The sequence below is a fragment of the Diceros bicornis genome, chromosome 1 (assembly GCF_020826845.1).
Source record: "Diceros bicornis minor isolate mBicDic1 chromosome 1, mDicBic1.mat.cur, whole genome shotgun sequence".
NCBI lineage: Eukaryota > Metazoa > Chordata > Mammalia > Perissodactyla > Rhinocerotidae > Diceros > Diceros bicornis.
Genome location: NC_080740.1, coordinates 58,697,682 through 58,717,537, shown reverse-complemented (window position 1 = coordinate 58,717,537; position 19,856 = coordinate 58,697,682). Strand labels below are relative to the sequence as shown.

General features: G+C 39.3%; 1 protein-coding gene across 5 annotated transcripts in view; it reads right to left on the bottom strand.

The window, feature by feature from the left end:
- The window catches only part of ANKHD1 (ankyrin repeat and KH domain containing 1), a 119,425-nt gene extending 99,941 nt beyond the window's left edge, over nt 1-19,484 (bottom strand). For 3 of the 5 annotated variants that reach the window (XM_058541914.1, XM_058541950.1, XM_058541923.1), the window contains exon 1: nt 19,066-19,484. In XM_058541914.1, the coding sequence (XP_058397897.1) occupies nt 19,066-19,356 (291 nt within the window). In that variant the 5' untranslated portion in view covers nt 19,357-19,484. The remainder of the gene's footprint in view (nt 1-19,065) is intronic. The other 2 variants (XM_058541940.1, XM_058541932.1) reach the window with 2 other exon arrangements.
- Between the last annotated feature and the right edge of the window lie 372 nt (nt 19,485-19,856).

Sequence of the window (19,856 nt, the reverse complement as noted above, 5' to 3'; positions counted from 1 at the left end):
GATTACCACAATAAGTTTAGTTAACATCCATCACCTCACATAGTTACAAAAATTTTTTATTGTGATGATCATTTGATTTTTCAAGTGTAATTTTGGCATTTTATATTTAAGTTCTGACCCCCAAGATCAAATTTTAACTATCCACAACACTCATGGGAAAAATCTTAAGTTCCCAGGATGAGTTATAGTCATACATAACTTCACACATAAATGATTTGAATACATTTGTGTCAGTCAGATGTGCCAAAAAGCACTCAATTCTAATTTTTCCTTTGTCCTACCCTCTCTAAAATTTTAAAAGCCAGTCTCAATGTGGAATCAATAAAAGGACAAAATATCTAGTTATGCCTATTATTTTGGGAATATTTGGGGGATTGCTTTTGCCACTTCATAAACATCTTACCTGATAAACATGCTGAAACACATACTCTTGCAATTCAGATTGCAATAGCATTACCTCAAAATATATCTGGCCAGACAAGATGGAAACCATTTATAGCTACGTGGCAATATTAAATAAGACCAATTCTGTACATTCAACATAAAAGTCTTGGTGATATAATACAAAAAAGTCTATACGTATAATGGATGAGTCCAAGATAATGGTATATCTAATGAAATTAGTCTTCATCATGCAAATGACTATAAAAGTCTCGCAGTTTCTTAAAGCCTCGTCATTTCTTACATACAGCTAAAGGATCACAGAAATTTCCTTATCACCTAATGATAGAGTTACATATTTCATTGCTATCCTGTAGCGATCCTGCAGCAAACATAAAAACATCCACCTATCATGGTACTGTTTTTGCCAATGGCAAGATATTTCAAGTCTTAAACACTGCAGACTTTTTTTTTCTACTTCTGATCATGTACAAAAATAAAAGGTGGAGGAAAAAGAATGAAAGGGAATCTGGCCCACAAAAAACTATCTATTTTTCTCTTATAGGTAATCTCTTCTAAAATGCTAAAGGGAAAACACTTTTTGTCTTCTTTCTCAAAAGTCTTTTCTTTTCCCTTCTCTTCTTTCAAAAAAATGAGTGTGGTTTTTAGCTTCAACTAGAATTTAAGCAAAAGGGGGGAGGAAAAGGAGAACAAGCATTTTGTCCCATTTTTTTATCCCATTTGACATTTCAGAAATGAACCACTGGATGGCAACAGTTACTTAGCTATTATCACCTTAAAAAACTAAGTCACCCTGGCCAAAATCTAGTTAGAAAAATCATTTCTCAACCCAGCTATGATTTGGCCTAAACTTGCTTCTACTAAAAAAATAATTTCTATCAAGTGTAAGTGCTATAATTAAAACTTTCAACACTACTAGGGGCTAGCCGGGTGGCATAGCAGTTAAGTTCGCGCACTCCGCTTTGGGGGCCTGGGGTTCACAGGCTGGATCCCGGGCGCGCACCAACGCACCACTTGTCAAGCCATGCTGTGGCTACGTCCCATATAAAGTAGAGAAAGATGGGCACGGATGTTAGCCCAGGGCCAATCTTCCTCACACACACAAAAAAGAAAATAAAGTGAATACTCCAAAGAAATATTCAATTTTAATAAGTTAAAAACAGCCTCACACACTCATAAATCTCCAGTTAATACCAAGAAGGAGAGGAGAGCATAATGACTAAGAATAAGAACTCTTAGAATACCAGCCCACCACTCAGTGTGATTGTAGCTAACTTGTTTTACCTCTTACTCTCATTTTCCTCAGCTAAAAAATATAGTAGTAACTATATCATATTGATGATTAAGCAAGATGATATATCTAAAATTGCACAACAGTGCTTAACACATGGTAACTGTTCAACAAATATTAGTTGTTATTATTACCATTAATATTATCACTACTACTATTAAGGTCAGTTTGCCTAACGACCTTGTCTTCCTTTACTCTTACTCTCTACTCCACAAAAATAATATAGATTCCATTATACTTGTCTTAGGCTAACGAGTAACCTGAGCATATTAAGCACTACACATACATTCATTCAACATTTATTAAGCATCTACTATGTGCCAGACATTCTACTATATACTGGCAACACAAAAATAAATAAGACATGATTCCTGCTCATTGAGACAAAAAATCCAAGTATTACAGATGCTATAATAGTTAAATACAGACAACATGGGAACACAGAGGAAGGAATGGTTAATTACAACTGGGATGGTAATGAAGGAAATTAGTTAGAGAAGATGGATCTGGAACAAGAAGGTATCCAACAGGAAGGGGAAGAGGGACAACAGTGACAGCAGCAGTGTAGAGTAGTAGTTGTAAATAGGGGCTTCTGAGTCCAAGATACCTGGATTCAAATCCTGGCACCATCATTACCAGATGTATGACTTTGTGTATGTTACATAATGTCTCTAAGTTTCAGTTTTCTCATCTGTAAATTGGGAATGATATCATTTTCTTCAAACGCTGGTTGTAAAGTTTATTGGAGGATATATAGATAAGCATTTAGCCCAGTGGACAATAAGCACTCAGCATATAATAGCTATTTTTGATCCTATAAGCGAAAGCAGTGGAAGCAAATATACCAGGGCATCTAATAGCTTGATATGTTCAGAGACCTACAGCAAGTTGGTATAGCTGGAATATAAAAAGCAAATAGAGTACGGTACAGCAAGGATAGGGTTGGAAAAATAGAAAGAAGCCAAATACTAAATAACCTTGTATGCCAAACCAAGGAATCTGGATTTATCCTTTATCTAAGGAATGGGAAGGCTTTTTGCCAAAGGAGTAACATGATTGAACTGGCATTAGAGAATTTACTCTGACAGCAGAGTAAAGGAAAAATTAGAGAGCTATAACCTTGGAGGCAGATAGAGCCAAGGACTACTACAATAAGTGCAAGTGAAAGATGATGGTTTGATTTACAGCAGAAGCAGTGAGAATACAGCAAAAGGGACAAATAAGACATTTAAAAGAACCTACAGGATTCAGTGCCTGCTTAGATGTGTGTGGTGAAAAGAAATAGTAGATGTGAGCTCTGAGCTTTCTGACTACAGTGACTAGCTTTAGAGCAAGGGGAAAATGATGAGTTCAGTTTTAGAATTGGTGAGCCTGAAATGTTTATGGAACATACACAGTAGGCAGTTGGAAGGCCTCTTAACAGACTGCTAAAAGAAGTGAGAGAGGGAAGCCACATGGTTATCTAAGAGAAGAATGCTCCTGAGAGAGTGAACTGCAAATGCCAAAAGCCCTGAAGCAGGACACGCTTGGAGAGTTTTTGAAAGTAATAAAGCAGTTGTGATTTTACTCAAATGTGAGCACAAGACAATCTTATGCTGATGCATTTCACATCCTTTCATTTTAAACCATTGCCCCTTAAAGTCTGCCATTTAAAGCCTATCAAACTACTGAAGTAAGACACCTAAAATTCAGTCTTTATAGTGATCATCCAACTAACAAGGCAATAATCCGTACATTGAGTTTAGGATCTTTTTCATTATTATTACTTTTTTTTTATTTCTTTATTTTTGTGAGGAAGATCAGCCCTGAGCTCACATCCATGCTAATCCTCCTCTTTTTGCTGAGGAAGACCAGCTCTGAGCTAACATCTATTGCCAATCTTCCTCCTTTTTTTCCCAAAGCCCCAGTAGATAGTTGTATGTCATAGTTGCACTCCTTCCAGTTGCTGTATGTGGGACGCGGGCTCAGCATGGCTGGACAAGCGGTGCATCGGTGCGCGCCCGGGATCTGAACCTGGGCCGCCAGTAGCGGAGCGCGCGCACTTAACCGCTAAGCCACGGGGCCGGCCCGAGTTTAGGATCTTGAACTGTCACAAGACCATGAGAAAATTAAATGAAGTGATACAATTAAAGTGCCAAATGCCTAGAACAAACACTCAACTATAATTTGTTAATATCTGAAAAGAATTTAGAAAGGCAAATATAATTTGAATAAATAATTTACCTTGTTTTCATGCTCCCTAAAATGTTGAGGTCCTACAAAGACTGATGTCTTTAAGGGCAGGGACCACAATTTTTCATCTTTGTAATTCCAAAGCCTAGTACAAAGCTTCACAAATAATAGGCTCTAGATAAATTACTGTGGAATAAATAAATTCACTCTACAATACCAATTGGAATTCTTAAACAGACTGCCAAGGACTCTAATCTCTGAAAGACATAATTTTATTATACAAGATGTGAATTTATGAAGAAGAGGCCGTACCTCAAACTAAACTCTGATTTTCTTCTATAGAGAACAAGTGAATAAATGTAACAGATTAGCAACAAGGAGATAATACACAGTAGTAAGTACATTTGATACTGTGTTATAATATTATTCTACATTTTGTGGGGGGGGATTATAGGTCAAATCCATGCATTTGATTTAAGTATAGCCTTAAATAATGGTCTCTTCAAACTAAAAGAAAATAAAGTTTCCTTTGTTAACCTGTCAGTCAAGTCCTAAGTAAAACAGGTACTAAAATATAGTACAGAGGCTCACTGTTCTTAGAGTCAAAATAACTAGTAATTTAACATAATTGGGACCATTTGAGCAGTGACATCCAAGATTTGTTTTTGCAATTTAATCACACAGGTGATAACACTGGCTTGGGTGTCAAGCAAATTGTATGTTACATAAGTATTGAATTCACACCTCTTAAGCAGGTGTTAGAAGATATCAGATGCAAAAACTCTAATTGCTATATTTTAGATTTTATTCCACTTATCCATCTGTTTATTATCCTAGAAAAAGAACTTCTGTCCATGTTCTTCTTGCAGACTAGTCCACATCAGATGCACTCAGACTACAACTACTCAAACCAACCATCTCCTCCCTCTTCAGTTTTACGTCCTCTCAAACATATACTCAGGTTTTGTTGGGGAGGGGATGCATGAAAAAAAACAAACACTAATAATACTATGACAACTTGCTCTTCTGGTAGCCTGGCAAACACAGGTTTAAATCACATGAGTTCCCCCAACCACCTTCAGCATATACAAGAGGAGCAGAAATTTGAAGAGCTGAAATATTATTAATGACGGGGGGGATCTTTAGTGTGTGACCATAAATTCTGCAGCATACTAAATACCTCTCATTAAACCTCTCCTAAAGACCAGATCAAGAGAACAAGAACATATCCACTAACAGAGAATAGCCAAAATAATCTTGAAAAAGAACAAAGTCGGAGGACTTACACTTTCTAATTTCAAAACTTACTACGAAAAGCTACAATAATCAAGACAGTATGGAACTGACATAAGAAAACATAGATCAAGGGATTAGAATAGAAATAAACTCTCCCATTTACAGACAACTGATTTTTGACAAGGATGCCAAGACAGTTCAATGGAGAAAGAAATAGTCTTTTCAACAAATGGTGTTGGGACAATTGGACATCCACATTAGAAAGAATGAAGATGGTGGGCCGGCCCCGTGGCTTAGCGGTTAAGTGCGTGCGCTCCGATGCTGGCGGCCCGGGTTCCATCTCAGGCGTGCACCGACACACTGCTTCTCCAGCCATGCTGAGGCCGCGTCCCACATACAGCAGCTGGAAGAATGTGCAACTATGATGTACAACTATCTACTGGGGCTTTGGGGGAAAAAAAATAAATAAATAAAATTATAAAAAAAAAAAAAAGAAAGAATGAAGATGGACCTCTACCTCACACCCTATATAAAAATTAACTCAAAATGGACCAAAAACCTAAATGTAAGAGCTAAAACTATAAAACTCTTAAAAGAAAACAGATGTAAATCATCATGACCTTGGAATATGCAACGGTTTCTTAGACATGACACCAAAGCACAAGCAAGAAAAAATGAATAAATATAAAAATTGGGGGGGCCGGCCCCGTGCCTTAGCAGTTAAGTGCGCGTGCTCCACTACTGGCAGCCCGGGTTCAGATCCCAGGCGCACATTGACGCACCGCTTGTCCAGCCATGCTGAGGCCGCGTCCCACATACAGCAACTAGAAGGATGTGCAACTATGACACAGAACTATCTACTGGGGCTTTGGGGAGAAAAAGGGGAAAAAAGGAGGAGGATGGGCAATAGATGTTAGCTCAGGGCCGGTCTTCCTCAGCAAAAAGAGGAGGATTGGCATGGATGTTAGCTCAGGGCTGATCTTCCTCACACACACAAAAATATATATATATGTATATAAAAATTGGGCTTCACCAAATTTTAAAATTTTAATGACACAATCAAGAAAGTGAAAAGACAACCCACAGAATGGGAGAAAATATTTGCAAATCATATATCTGATAAGGGACTAAGTATCCAAAATATATAACTTTTTTTCTTAAAAAACATGATTCAACAATAAAAAGACAAGACATGAGAAAAAGATTTGAATAGACATTTCTCCAAAGATATACAAATGGCCGATAAACACATGAAAAGATGCTCAACTTCATTATTCATTGGGGAAATGCAAATCAAAACCACAATGAGATACCACTCCACACCCACTAGGATGGCTATAATCAAAAAGTAACAAATGTTAGCAAGGATGTAGAGACATTGTAACCCTCATACACTGCTGGTGAGAATGTGAAATGGTGCAGCTGCTATAGAAAACAGCTTGGTAGTTCCTCAAAAAGTTAAACATGGAGTTATCATACGACCTAGCAATTCCACTCCTAGGTATATACCCAGGAGAACTGAAAAGATATGTCCATGCAAAACTTACAAAAATATTCATAGCATCATTATTCATAATAGCCAAAATGTGAAAATTACCCAAATGTCATCAGCTGACAATCAATCTACAAAATGTGGCATATCCACAAAATGGAATATTATTCCAATGAAGTACTGATACAGGATACAACGTGTAGAAACCTTGAAAACAATATGCTAAGTGAAAGAAGTGAGGCAAAAAAGACCACATATTATATGATTCCATTTATACGAAATGCCCAGACTAGGCAAATCCAGAGACAGAAAGTGATTACCAGAGGCTGCAGGGAGTGGGAAATAGGAAATGACTGTTAATGGGTACAAGGTTTCATTTGGGGGTGATGAAACTGTTTTAAAATAGATAGTGGTGGGGCTGGCTCCATGGCCTAGCAGTTAAATTTCAAGCGGCTGCTTTAGCGGCCCAGGTTCAATTCCCAAGCACATACCTACGCCACTCGTCAGTGGCTCTGCTGTGGCAGCGAGCGACATACTAAATAGAGGAAGACTGGCACAGATGTTAGCTCAGGGCAAATCTTCCTCAAGCAAAAAGAGGAAGACTGGCAACAGATGTTAGCTCAGGGCGAACCTTCCTCAGCAAAAAAAAAAAAAAAGTGGTGATAGTTGCACAACTTTGTGAATATATTAAAAACCACTGACTTGTACACTTTAAAGAGTGAATTCTGTGATAAATGAATGATACGTCAATTTTTAAAACTTGGGAATTTAAATTTGAAAAATACTTCAGAAATTTGTTAAATTTCCTATTTTGATAAACGCATGCTGGTTATGTAAGAGAATGTCTGTTGTTAGGGAATGTACACAGAAGTTGTTAAGGGTAAAAGCATTTCCAAATGGTTCAGAAAATAAATCATTTGTTTATTTGCTTGTCTATGGAGAGAGAGAGAAAACAGGAAAAAATGAACATTATTGGTGAATCTGAGTAAAGGATATATGGGAGGAGTTCCTTGTACTATTCTTGCAACTTTCTGGTAAGTTTGAAATTATATCAAAATAAAAAGTAACAAAAAAAGAGAATGTATCCAATATAATTGGATTATTGCCCCTTTTGAGATTTGCTCTTTGATAATAATAGTTTGTTTCACATATGTTACTGAATTTAGCAATTGTGCAATTTTTAAAAGGCAAAAATAAAAATGTAGAGATTTAGCAGAATAAGTAAACACTTAGGGGAAAAAATCAATTAGAGGCTGATAGCTGAAAGTCCTTTCAAAGTGTACCACTCAATGTATCAACTGACATGGCCAAATCTTTACCTTCTGACTCAGATTTTATAAAATGCTTATGTGAAAACTTTTTCTTTTTTTTTTTGTGAGATCAGCCCTCTTCTTTTTTTTGCTGAGGAAGACTGGCCCTGGGCTAACATCCGTGCCTATCCTCCTCCACTTTATATGGGACGCCGCCACAGCATGGCTTGCCAAGCAGTGCGTCGGTGCGAACCCAGGATCCGAACCAGCGAACCCCGGGCCGCCGGAGCGAGGCGCGCGGACTTAACGGCTTGTGCCACCGGGCTGGCCCCGTGAAAACTTTTTCAATTCTACATTATTAAAGAAAAGACTACAGGTTCATTTATCCTGATTTAATACCACATCGAGATAATTTTTCCAAAACTGATCTCATCTCTAATCATACAAAGGATAAAAAGTTTTCTTACTACCATTTAATCAATATATGAAGCATTGGGATCAATCACAAATAGTCGATATGAGATCAAATCAGGAAAAAAATAAGGATATATTACAGAAACATCTACTCAGAGCACAGTATTCCATGTTAACTGGGCACAGTGGCTTCAAGGAGGACATCAGTGAGCACTCAGACAGTATCTCCCTGCTATAGATGCTTTTTAATATTTTGTCAAACTGAAGCCTTTTGATTTGCTAATATCTACTGTGATGAAACATTAACATAAGATTTGTATTAAAACTTGTTCTCACCCAAAGCAATCTACAGATTCAATGCAATTCCTATCAAAAGCCCAACAGCATTTTTTGCAGAAACAGAAAGACCCATTCTAAAATTCATGTGGAATCTCAAGGGACACTGAATAGCCAAAACAATCTTGAAAAAGAAGAAAGTTGGAAGACTAACACTTCTTGAGGTCAAAAGTTACTACAAAAGCTACAATAATCAAAACAATGTGGTACTGGCATAAAGACAGACATATACACCATGAAACAGAACAAAGAGCCCAGAAATAAACCCTCCCATATATGGTTAATTGATTTTCAATAAGGATGCCAAAACTATTCAATGGAAAATGATAGTCTTTTCAACAAATGGTGATGGAAAAACTTGATATCCACATGCAAATGAATGAAGTTGGACCCCGACCTAACACCATATACAAAAATTAACTCAAAATGGATCAAAGACATAAATGTATGAGCCAAACTTCTTAGAAGAAAACATTGGAGAAAATCTTCATTACACTGGATTTGGCAACGTCTTCATGGATATGACACCACAAGCATAGACGACAACAAAAAATAAATTGGACTTCATCAAAATTGAAAACTTTTAAGCATGGAAACATACTATCAACAGTGTGAAAAGGCAATCCATGGAATGGGAGAAAATATGTGCAAATCATATAGCTGATAACAGATTAACATCTGGAATATATAAAGAACTCCTACAGCTAAACAATGAAAAAACTACTCAATTAAAAATTAGCAAATTAGCAAACCAGGCCAGCCCGGTGGCATAGTGGTTAAGTTCATGTGCTCCACTTCAGCGGCCCGGGGGTTTGCAGGTTCAGATCCTGGGCGTGGACCTACGCACTGCTTATCAAGCCATGCTGCAGCAGGCGTCCCACATATAAAGTAGAGGAATTTGGGCACGGATGTTAGCCCAGGGCCAATCTTCCTCAGCAAAAAGAGGAAGATTGGCAACATACGTTAGCTCAGGGCTAATCTTCCTCACCCACACACAAAAAATACAATGGCCAATAAGCACAGGAAAAGATGCTCAACATCACTAATCATTAGGGAAATGCAAATCAAAACCACAATGAGATACCACTTCACACCCATTAGGATGGTTAATATCAAAAACAGAAACAAAACAGAAAATAACAAGTATTGGCTAGAATGTGTATAAAATGGAACCCCTGTGCATTGTCGGTGGGAATGTAAAATGGTACAGCTGCTATGGAAAACAGTAAGTATGGTGGTTCCTCAAAAAACTAAAAATAAAATTACCATATGATCCAGCAATCCCACTTCTGGGTATATACCCAAAAGAATCAAAAGCAAGGACTCGAACAGATATTTGTACAACCATGTTGATAGCAGCATATTCACAATATCCAAAAGGTAGAAGCAATCAATCCAAGTGTCCATCAACAGATGAACAGATAAACAAAATGTGATCTATACATACAATGGAATAGTATTCAGCCTTTAAAAAGAATGAAATTCTGACACATGCTTCAACATGGATGAACCACGAAGACATTATGCTAAGTGAAATGTCAGTCACAAAAATAGAAATATTGTATGATTCCACTACTTTGATGAACCTAGAGTCGTCAAATTCATAGATAAATAAAGTAAAACTGTGGTTGCTAGGGCTAGAGAAGTGAGGGGTATTACTATTTTTTTTTTTTTAAGATTTTATTTATTTATTTTCCCCCCAAAGCCCCAGTAGATAGTTGTATGTCATAGCTGCACATCCTTCTAGTTGCTGTATGTGGGACGCGGCCTCAGCATGGCCAGAGAAGCGGTGCGTCGGTGGGCGCCCGGGATCCAAACCCGGGCTGCCAGCAGCGGAGGGCCCGCACTTAACCGCTAAGCCACCGGGCCGGCCCGGGGTATTACTATTTAATGGGCACAGAGTTTCAGTTTGGGAAGATGAAAAAGTTCTGGAGATGGCTGGTGGTGATGGTTGCATAACAACGTGAATGTATTTAATGCCACTAAACTACACTTTAAAATGGTTAGAATGGTAAATTTTATGTTATGTATATTTTAACACAATTTTTTTTAAAAACAAAAAAATGGTTAAAATGGTAAATTTTATATGTATACTCTACCACAATTAAAAAAAAAAAAAAAAAAAACTTGTTCTCAATCTAATTGTCCTCATTACAAACTGTTAAACACATCAAACTTACCTTGGCAACTTAATAAACTGTTCTCCAGTTCAATTCTTTGGTTCTTAGGGCTAATCCCTGGGGGTACACTTGCCTTTTGCTTTTCAAAATTGCACACTAATGCAGGTCAACCAAGCCACTAGGATACAGTGGTACATCTACTTTTTATAAAACACCCTTTCTACTACTGAAAACAGCATCCATTAAGTGAAAAATTTTATGAGAATGGAAGTGTGTGTAGCGGAAAAAGTGCAAAATATGCTCTTTGAAAACAGTTGCTAGGGCCAGACCAGTGGCTTAGCGGTTGAGTGCATGCGCTCCGATGCTGGCGGCCCGGGTTCGGACCCTGGGTGCGCACCGACGCACCGCTTCTCCGGCCATGCTGAGGCCGCGTCCCACATACAGCAACTAGAAGGATGTGCAGCTGTGACATACAACTATCTACTGGGGCTTTGGGGGGAAAATAAATAAACAAATAAAATCTTTAAAAAAAAAAACAAAAAACAAAACAGTTGCTAAATTTCAGTCTAGCAAATAAAAAAGAGCCTTATATACAACTTTACTTTCTTCCTAGTTTAGGTAAAGTTGGCCAGGAGAAAGGTAAACCAGTCAATCATCATAAGGGAAATGACCTTCATTCATAGGAGCCATATACTGTCAGTAACTACCAATAGAATAGCACATAGATTTTAATTTTTACAAATTAATTACAGTGTAACAATATTGCAAAACCAATACTTCCCATATTGGCAAAGGTGCAAAGTTGGGTACATGCCTTTCTATATCAGTGGTTTTAATATTTCTTAATTCTTTTAAAATGAGTAATGACAAGGCATGAACCTTTTAAGTAAGTTCAATTACAAAACTATCTTAGAATAGTACTCCTCCTATACTTAATGGTACACCTTTGATTGCCTTCTTAATATATTGATCCACACAGTAGTCACCAATTTCATTAAATAATATAAAACTTTCCCAACAAGGTCAACTGTGGATTACATGCTAGTTTGAAACAGGCATTTCTTAAGCAACTAATTAAATTTATTGGTACAATGCATCAGAAGAGACACAGCAGGACAATCTAGCAGGTAAGATAAGTAGAATGGGAGTCAGATGACCTATTTCCTATCACAAATTAGCTGGGTAATCCTGGGCAAGTCACTTAGCTCATTTGTTTCTAGACTTTTGAGGCTTTACCCAGGGTCCTGACATGATGTTTCCATTTGATATTTTGTCAAATACAGATATTTTAAAAATTCATTTTGTATGTTGGAGAGGACGTGGAGAAACAGGAACCCTCATACACAGCTGGTGGGAATGCAAACTGGTGAAGCCTCTATGGAAAACGGTATGGAGAGTCCTCAAAAAATTAAAAATAGAAATACCCTATGATCCAGCTATCCCACAGCTGGGAATCTATCCAATGAACTTGAAATCAACAATCCACAGGGCCGGGCCAGTGGCGTAGTAGTTAAGGGCACGCACTCCGCTGCTGGCGGCCCGGGTTCGGATCCTGGGCGCGCACCAACACAACGCTTGTCAGGCCATGCTGTGGCGGTGTCCCATATAAAGTAGAGGAAGATGGGCATGGATGTTAGCTCAGAGCCAGTCTTCCTCAGCAAAAACAGGAGGACTGGCAGACGTTAGCTGAGGGCTGATCTTCACTATAGCCAGGAAGTGGAAGCAACCCAAGTGTCCCTCGACTGATGATTGGATCAAGAAGATGTGGTATACATATACAATGGAATACTACTCAGCCATAAAAAAAAGACAAAATCGTCCCATTTGCAACAACATGGATGGACCTGGAGGGTATTATGTTAAGAGAAATAAGCCAGAAAGACAAACACCATATGATCTCACTCATATGTGGAATATAAACCAACACATGGACAGAGAAAACTGTAGTGTGGTTACCAGGGGCAATGGGGGTAGGGGTGGGCACAAGGGGTGAAGGGAGACATGTATATGGTGATGGACAAACAAAAATGTACAACCAAAAACTTCACAATGTTATAAACTATTAAAACATCAATTAAGAAAAAAAAGGAAAAGGAAACAAATACAAAAAAAAAATTCATTTTGTAACAGTAGGAAGGGCATAATCTCAAAATAGAAAAAAGTAGAAAAAAAAAGCTTTATGAGAAGTTCACTACTTTTTCCTTACTTTTCTCATTTCACTTTAGATATATAAAAATTTCAATAGGGACTAAGCAAGTATTTATTGGAGAAACAGCATTTGGTAACCAAAAACTTTGCCTATTTCTTAATCTGAAGAAGCAAAACAGCAGCATGGGTTCTAGATTCAGTACTGGATTTAAATCCTAGCTTTACCACTTACTAGCTGTGTAAAATTTTTAACCATTTCTTTGTTTTTTGTTTTTTGGATTCATCATTTCTCTGAGCCTACATTTAATTCATCTATAAAAATGTAGTTAATACCTACCTCAAAGAGGTGTTGAAACGATTAAATAAAATAACGGAAGTATCTAGTATGGTACTGGCATATAATAAGCATTCAATAAATGGTAGCAGTTACCTAAAAATGAGATGAGATAGGATTATCACCAAGATTCTATGACTTTAAGGACAAGCAACAGAAGAGGAAAATTGTAAAGAATAAGGTCCAAGAAGATAGATATATTGAAACAGTTCACTTACAGTGAGAAAAGAAAAAACTAATTGACTTTATTTCTTGTAACTCTGGTTCTGTAAGAAGGTAGATTAGGCAAAAAAAAAAAAAAAAATTGGTAGATTCCTCATTTCTTTTTACTTGCCAACACAAGACTAATACTTGTTAAAAACTGCTTTGCTTTCTTTTTTTTTTTAATTTTTATTTATTTATTTGCCTCAAAGCCCCAGTAGATAGTTGTATGTCATAGTTGCACAACCTTCTAGTTGCTGTATGTGGGACACGGCCTCAGCATGGCCAGAGAAGCGGTGCATCGGTGCGCGCCCGGGATCCGAACCTGGGCCGCCAGCAGTGGAGCACTCCCACCTAACCACTAAGCCACAGGGCCGGCCCTGCTTTGCTTTCTTTAAAGCAACATATTTTATTTATCTTATCTATCATTGAATCAGAGGGACAGAATTGATTTTCAGAGGTCATCCTGTACATCATCATTCTACCAGATAGGCTCAGAAAGGAATGTGCTTAAACTCATCTCCAGTGCTTCATTCTTAACAAGTTTTATCACTTTGATTAGATAAAAGTCTAAATCCTTCTCAAATTTACCATTTAAAAAAAATCTCACATGAATAGTATGTTATCTTTTGTGTAACAACGGGGAAAATAAAAATACATATTTGCAGGGCCAGACCCATGGCATAGCGGTTAAGTTTCTGGGCTCCGCTTCCGCAGCCCAGGGTTCGCAGTTTCCGATCCCAGGCCCAGACCGAGGCACCACTTGTCAAGCCACGGCTGTGGGGACGTCCCATGTAAACTAGAGAAAAATTGGCACAGATGTTAGCCCAGGGCCAATCTTCCTCCGCAAAAAGAGGATCAGCAACGGATGTTAGCTCAGGGCTAATCTTCCTCACAAAAAAATAAAAAATACATATTTGTATTTCCATAAAGTAATTCTGAAAGAATATACGACATTAAAAGTGTAAAGGGCAGGATACTTTTCATTGTATTTGAATGTAATCACCTACAGAAATGAACTAATAACCAAAAGAAAACCCTTACACATTTCAAGTTTCACAATAAGGTTTTCTCCACCCATGCCTAATCGACTGTTTTGACCCACCATTCATATAACCATACTCAACAACATATCATTTTATATGTAAAGTCTTAAGGCTTTACAGAATGAAACTTGCGCAAGGTTGATACTCATGCAATATAACAAATTGTTACAACTAATAACATGTAACTTTTCCTTCAATAAACATTTCCAATGTCTCCAAAATTTGCTCACTAGAATACAAAGTTATATTTCCTATATTATCACCACTGATGATAAGTTATGGAATAAAGCCCTTTCTACCTTGAACAAAGAGCCCATTAATGTTTTTCAGAAATTCATTTTCATGGACAGTAAATGAACTTTTCAAAAATAATATAGTATTTTAAGTGAAAAGTTTCCAAAAATGACAAATTCACCATAGAAAATTTACAGCGTTAAACTTTTCAATTTCTTTCTTGTTCAGGTTATGAGTGTAAGCCCTGAGATGCTATTAAAAGCAGTGACTCACCTTGTTTACCTGAAGTTTGAATACAGAGTATTCATAACAAAATTGCCATCCCTGAAGATAAGAGTGGCCTCTAGACCAGTGGTTCTCAACCAGGGGTGATTTTGCCCCCAGGAGACATTTGGCAATGTCTAGAGACATTTTTGGCTGTCACAACTGGGTGGTTTTACTGGCATCTAGTAGGTAAAGGCCAGGGATGCTAATGCATAGGAGAGCCCTTCATAACAAAGAATTATCTGGCCCAAAATGTCAATACGCTGCTGTTGAGAAACCTGGCTCTAGATTATAAATCATAAGTAACTCTGAAGGAAATGATCCATCTCCTCTCCTACTAGAGAAAATCAGAATGCAACTTCTGTATGGCCTGTGCTTTTGACTCTAAAAAAAAAAGATTTTCGGGAAAAAAAATTCCCTACAAAGCTTTTGTTATAATTTGCTATAAATTGCTGTATACAGTGTCTGTGTGCTTTTATCTAATTGTAAATATGGCAACTGCCTCAAGATAAGAAAAAAATCTTATTACATAAAGCTATGCTTTCTAACTGGATATCTGTCTTTCAAGTGTGTGTATATTATTAACATGTATGCACACATATATAGGTTTATATAGGCCTAGAAAATTCACTGCAAGAAAAATTTTGATACTGGTTATCTCTGAAGAGCAGGATTTGAAGGGTCAGTGGGCATGAGAAGGAGGACCTTTAGTTTTCACCTTATATCTCCTATCTATACTGTTGAATTTTTCACCATAAGACTATATTACTTTTATAATTTTAAAAGGAGGATGTCACGTATCTATACACACATTCTTATGACACAAAAATTAAGTCATAAACCTCACTAAAGTCCTTTCTTTAGGAATTTTATTTTTCTTTTAACTTGCTTTAAAAAAAAAAAGACTACAGATCTAAAATTAACATTTAAAAATAGGTTTTTAAAGAACTTTCAACCTGACCTCTATTCTAAACAATGGGTACATTTCAATAGGATCCAAAGCAAGTTCTGACTTCTATTCAAGGCCTTGGACAGCTAAGGAACATGCTCAGTATGCCTGAAGAAATACAAAACAGATATTTACCCCAATGTGTAAAACAACAAGAACCAAAGATCCCAAATGGTGGCATTCCTTAAGCTAACACAATTCCAATAAAAAAATTTTTTAAAAGACCCAAGCTCCTTCCCCAAACTAAAAGGTCTTTTGACTTAGCCAGAAAGGGAAAGCAGCGTGTTTTTTCTCAGCTACTGGCTCTGATAATGAATAGAAAAGAGGTCCTTAGAGGGCCGGCCCCACGGCTTAGCGGTTAAGTGCGCGCGCTCTGCTACTGGCAGCCCCGGTTCGGATCCCGGGCGCGCACCAACGCACCGCTTCTCCGGCCATGCTGAGGCCGCGTCCCACATACAGCAACTAGAAGGATGTGCAGCTATGACATACAACTATCTACTGGGGCTTTGGGGGAAAAATAAATAAATAAAATTCCCGGGCGCGCACCAACGCACCGCTTCTCCGGCCATGCTGAGGCCGCGTCCCACATACAGCAACTAGAAGGATGTGCAGCTATGACATACAACTATCTACTGGGGCTTTGGGGGAAAAATAAATAAATAAAATTATTAAAAAAAAAAAGAGGTCCTTAAGAGTATCTACACCTCCATACAACAAATGTATAGGATTTCAACTAATTCTAGAGCAAATACACTAGGCCTCCATATTTTTTACTTATTTCTCACCTAGTCCTGCCATAGGTGGGAAATAAGGGAACAAGACAAACTTCACTCCCAAACCACAAACCAACCCATATCTATCTCTCTGGATGTCTAGATTCTAAATACTTGGTTCTAAAACATCTAAGAAAGATGAAAATACAGATTTTAGTGTTATTCATCAAATGACAGTTGAGTGTGTGATTTCTGAAGAATATGATTTATGGTCTTTTCACACTGGAAATTCAAAGGCAATAATAAGGGAGAAGACAACTCATCTTGTCAGAGAGAAAAAAAAAAGGCAAGAAATCTGCTTGGCCAAAATAGGTCATTTCACTCACAAAGGCACAGACCATACCCTACCACTCATACTATATAGCAGAGACCTGATACTCCAGGAATTTCTTCTCTTTGTGATATGGGAGAAAGAGGACATAAAAACAAAATTTTCTTTCTCCACAGGTTAGGAAAGAATCTATATACATACTGAGCATCATCTTAGACTACACTAAAGTCTCTGGGTATCCTAGAAACCTCCACTCCAAAAATAAGTTCTACTTATACACTTAATACCTAAATGCTTTTTAGTTACAGAAAACTAAATGGGTGTAGGAATCATGAATAAATAACTTCCATAATAAAGAAAAAAAAAAAAAAAGGTCTGGATTCTGCTCATTGCTTTAACCACATCGTATGCAGACTCCAAGTGAAATACTGTATGTGTGTGTGTACAAGCCTCACAGAACTGGTTACTTCAAAAGCTCATTTCCCAGATATAACACATGAGCCCAAAGAGTTAGAGATTTATGACTTTGGAGGCTCACTAGCACTCTACCTCTGAAGAAATTTAAGAGTAATACTTATGTAAAAGCAAATGAGTGAGTTTTCATCTCACCTATGACAATTAAGTAGAAATGGTCCAGAAAACCAAGGACATCATCTTTCTATCACATTTAGACCAAAGCAAACCTTTTCAGTCTCTCTTACAAGTTTCAAAGAAGAACAGACTCTAATCTTTGGAGTCTAAGGATACTCCCACTTTATGTCCTAGGTAAAAAGTACATGTGTTCTAGGTTCATCCCTCATCAATTTTCATTGAAAGGATAAAAGAAAGCTTCCCACAAGCCCAAGAGTGGAGGTGCTCCAGAGACTCTCCCCATAACTGCCTACTCAAATAAAATCTTGTCTCACCTTGGCTTAGAAGTTATATCTCTTACAGTGAAATTCAAAGATACATTCAAGGGACTAGCTCCCTTACAACCCACACACTGTTTTTTCCAAAGCAAAATGTTGGGGTCAGAATGTACTAAGGTTTTAAATCTAAAGGAACCCCTGTTCAGACCTAGAACGATAAGACAGCACACTAACTATATTCTGCAACTCACAAATACAGATTCTTCTTCCTCTCAAATACAACAGCCAGGATACCTGTACAGAGAGAAATCCCTGTACTTTAACACCAAGATCAGAGGTTAAAATAATTGGTTATAAGGGATGAATGAGGCACCTTAGAACCAAAACAGAATACTCTGAGAACTTAAAACAATAGTCGTCACAGTACTATATCCAAGCCGCAGTCAAGAGAAAAAAGTACGTATATAAAAAAATCTCCTTTTTCCCTGGAGCCCAAAAGATGATGCCTACCATTCTAGGTTGCTCAGACCTAAAAGTGCTCAGTATACACATAAGAGTTAAAAGAAAGGAAGGACTTGATAACTAATTTCCCTCACTGCAAAAGTGTCCATAGGGTGCCTCACCTTCTTGAAGCCTAAAAATCTCCAGAGTTCAGCTATCCAGCTATTCTGAAGCTCAAAGATGCACTGGAACTTCCTTTTCCTGTCTAACTTCACAAAAGGTCCCAGGTGGAAGCCTCACGTGATTTTTCAGGGTAAAAGCAGAGAGCGCCTTAATACTCACCTGTCTCAAACTAAAGAAAGGAATTAAGAACTCGTCTTAAATACACAGGTAAGGCATAAGGCAAATAAACCCTCACTTCGGGGGAGAGGCATACAGTGGAAACGCTCTTTGAGGACTAGTTCTTGTCTCTCCCTCTCACTCTCGCTCGCTCTCTCAGTACCAAGGGCAGGGACGCTGGCAAGACCCCGCCTCCCCATCTCCAAATCGGGGTGGGCGGGAGGTAGCCTGAGGAGTCCTTGTTCCCGCGCGAAACTCAGAGGCCAAAAGACTCCCCATTGTGGGTCTATGGATGGTGACCGGAACCGGTCAGGCTCGAGCCGCGGGCTGAAGAGCAAGCCGAGGGCTTGTACTAGGCCCGCACCGCTGCCACTGCCGCCATGAAGCCGATCGCTGTCAGAGAACGACAACGCCCGGGCAGTGGGAGGGTGGCCCGGGCCCTGTGCGGCCCAAAGAAAATGCATGCCTCACGCTGTGTGGGAGGTGAGGGTCCTGGAGCCGTACCTCGGACACCTCGTCCTCGTCGCTGCCAGAGGCACCACCTCCACCCCCGGTCCTCAGCACAGCAGCCGCCAACTTGAAATCCAGCGCCGCGTCCCCTCCGCCCGCACCGCTGCCGCCGCCACCGACTCCCGGCGCAGGCCCGGCCTCCCCAAAGAGTCTCACAGTGCGGATCCCCAGCCCGACCCCTCCCGGCGGAGGCGGCTCCGAGGCCCCGGCTGGGGCGGATCGCGGAGCCACCGAGTCCAGGTCCTCCTCAAAGGAGGTGCCGCCGCCTCCGCCGTCGGTCAACATGGTTCGCACGCGGAGCCGGAGACGCTGCCGAGTCACTCGCGGCCACCGCCGCTGCGGATCCCGGGAACGAGAAGAGCAGCAGGAGGAAGAAGCGTCTCCTTCCCCCCGTCCCAGCAGCGCCACTAACTTCTCACTGCCTAACCTGCTGCCTCCCGCCCCCAACACTCGCCACTGGCTGCAGCTCCCCAGTGCCTGCAGATCATTGGCCAAGGTGACCCGTCGCTCAGGCTCTTCGTCACGCGCCGCTCGCTGGCTCGCGGCCCCCAAGCTGCGTTGACCCGCGCAGGCCTAGGCGGTTGCGAACACCCGCCTCCTACTCCCCACGCGCTGACTTCCGGTCCTTTTCTATGTCTATTGGTCAAGCTCTCTGATTATCGCGTCACGACCTTAAAGTGGATTAGTTGGCCTTGTGGTCAGTCATAGCGACCCCTAACAATGGGAGACTTCATTGGCGCCACAAAGTGTCGGTCACTTTGTCACAGGACGTCGCGTGGTACAAT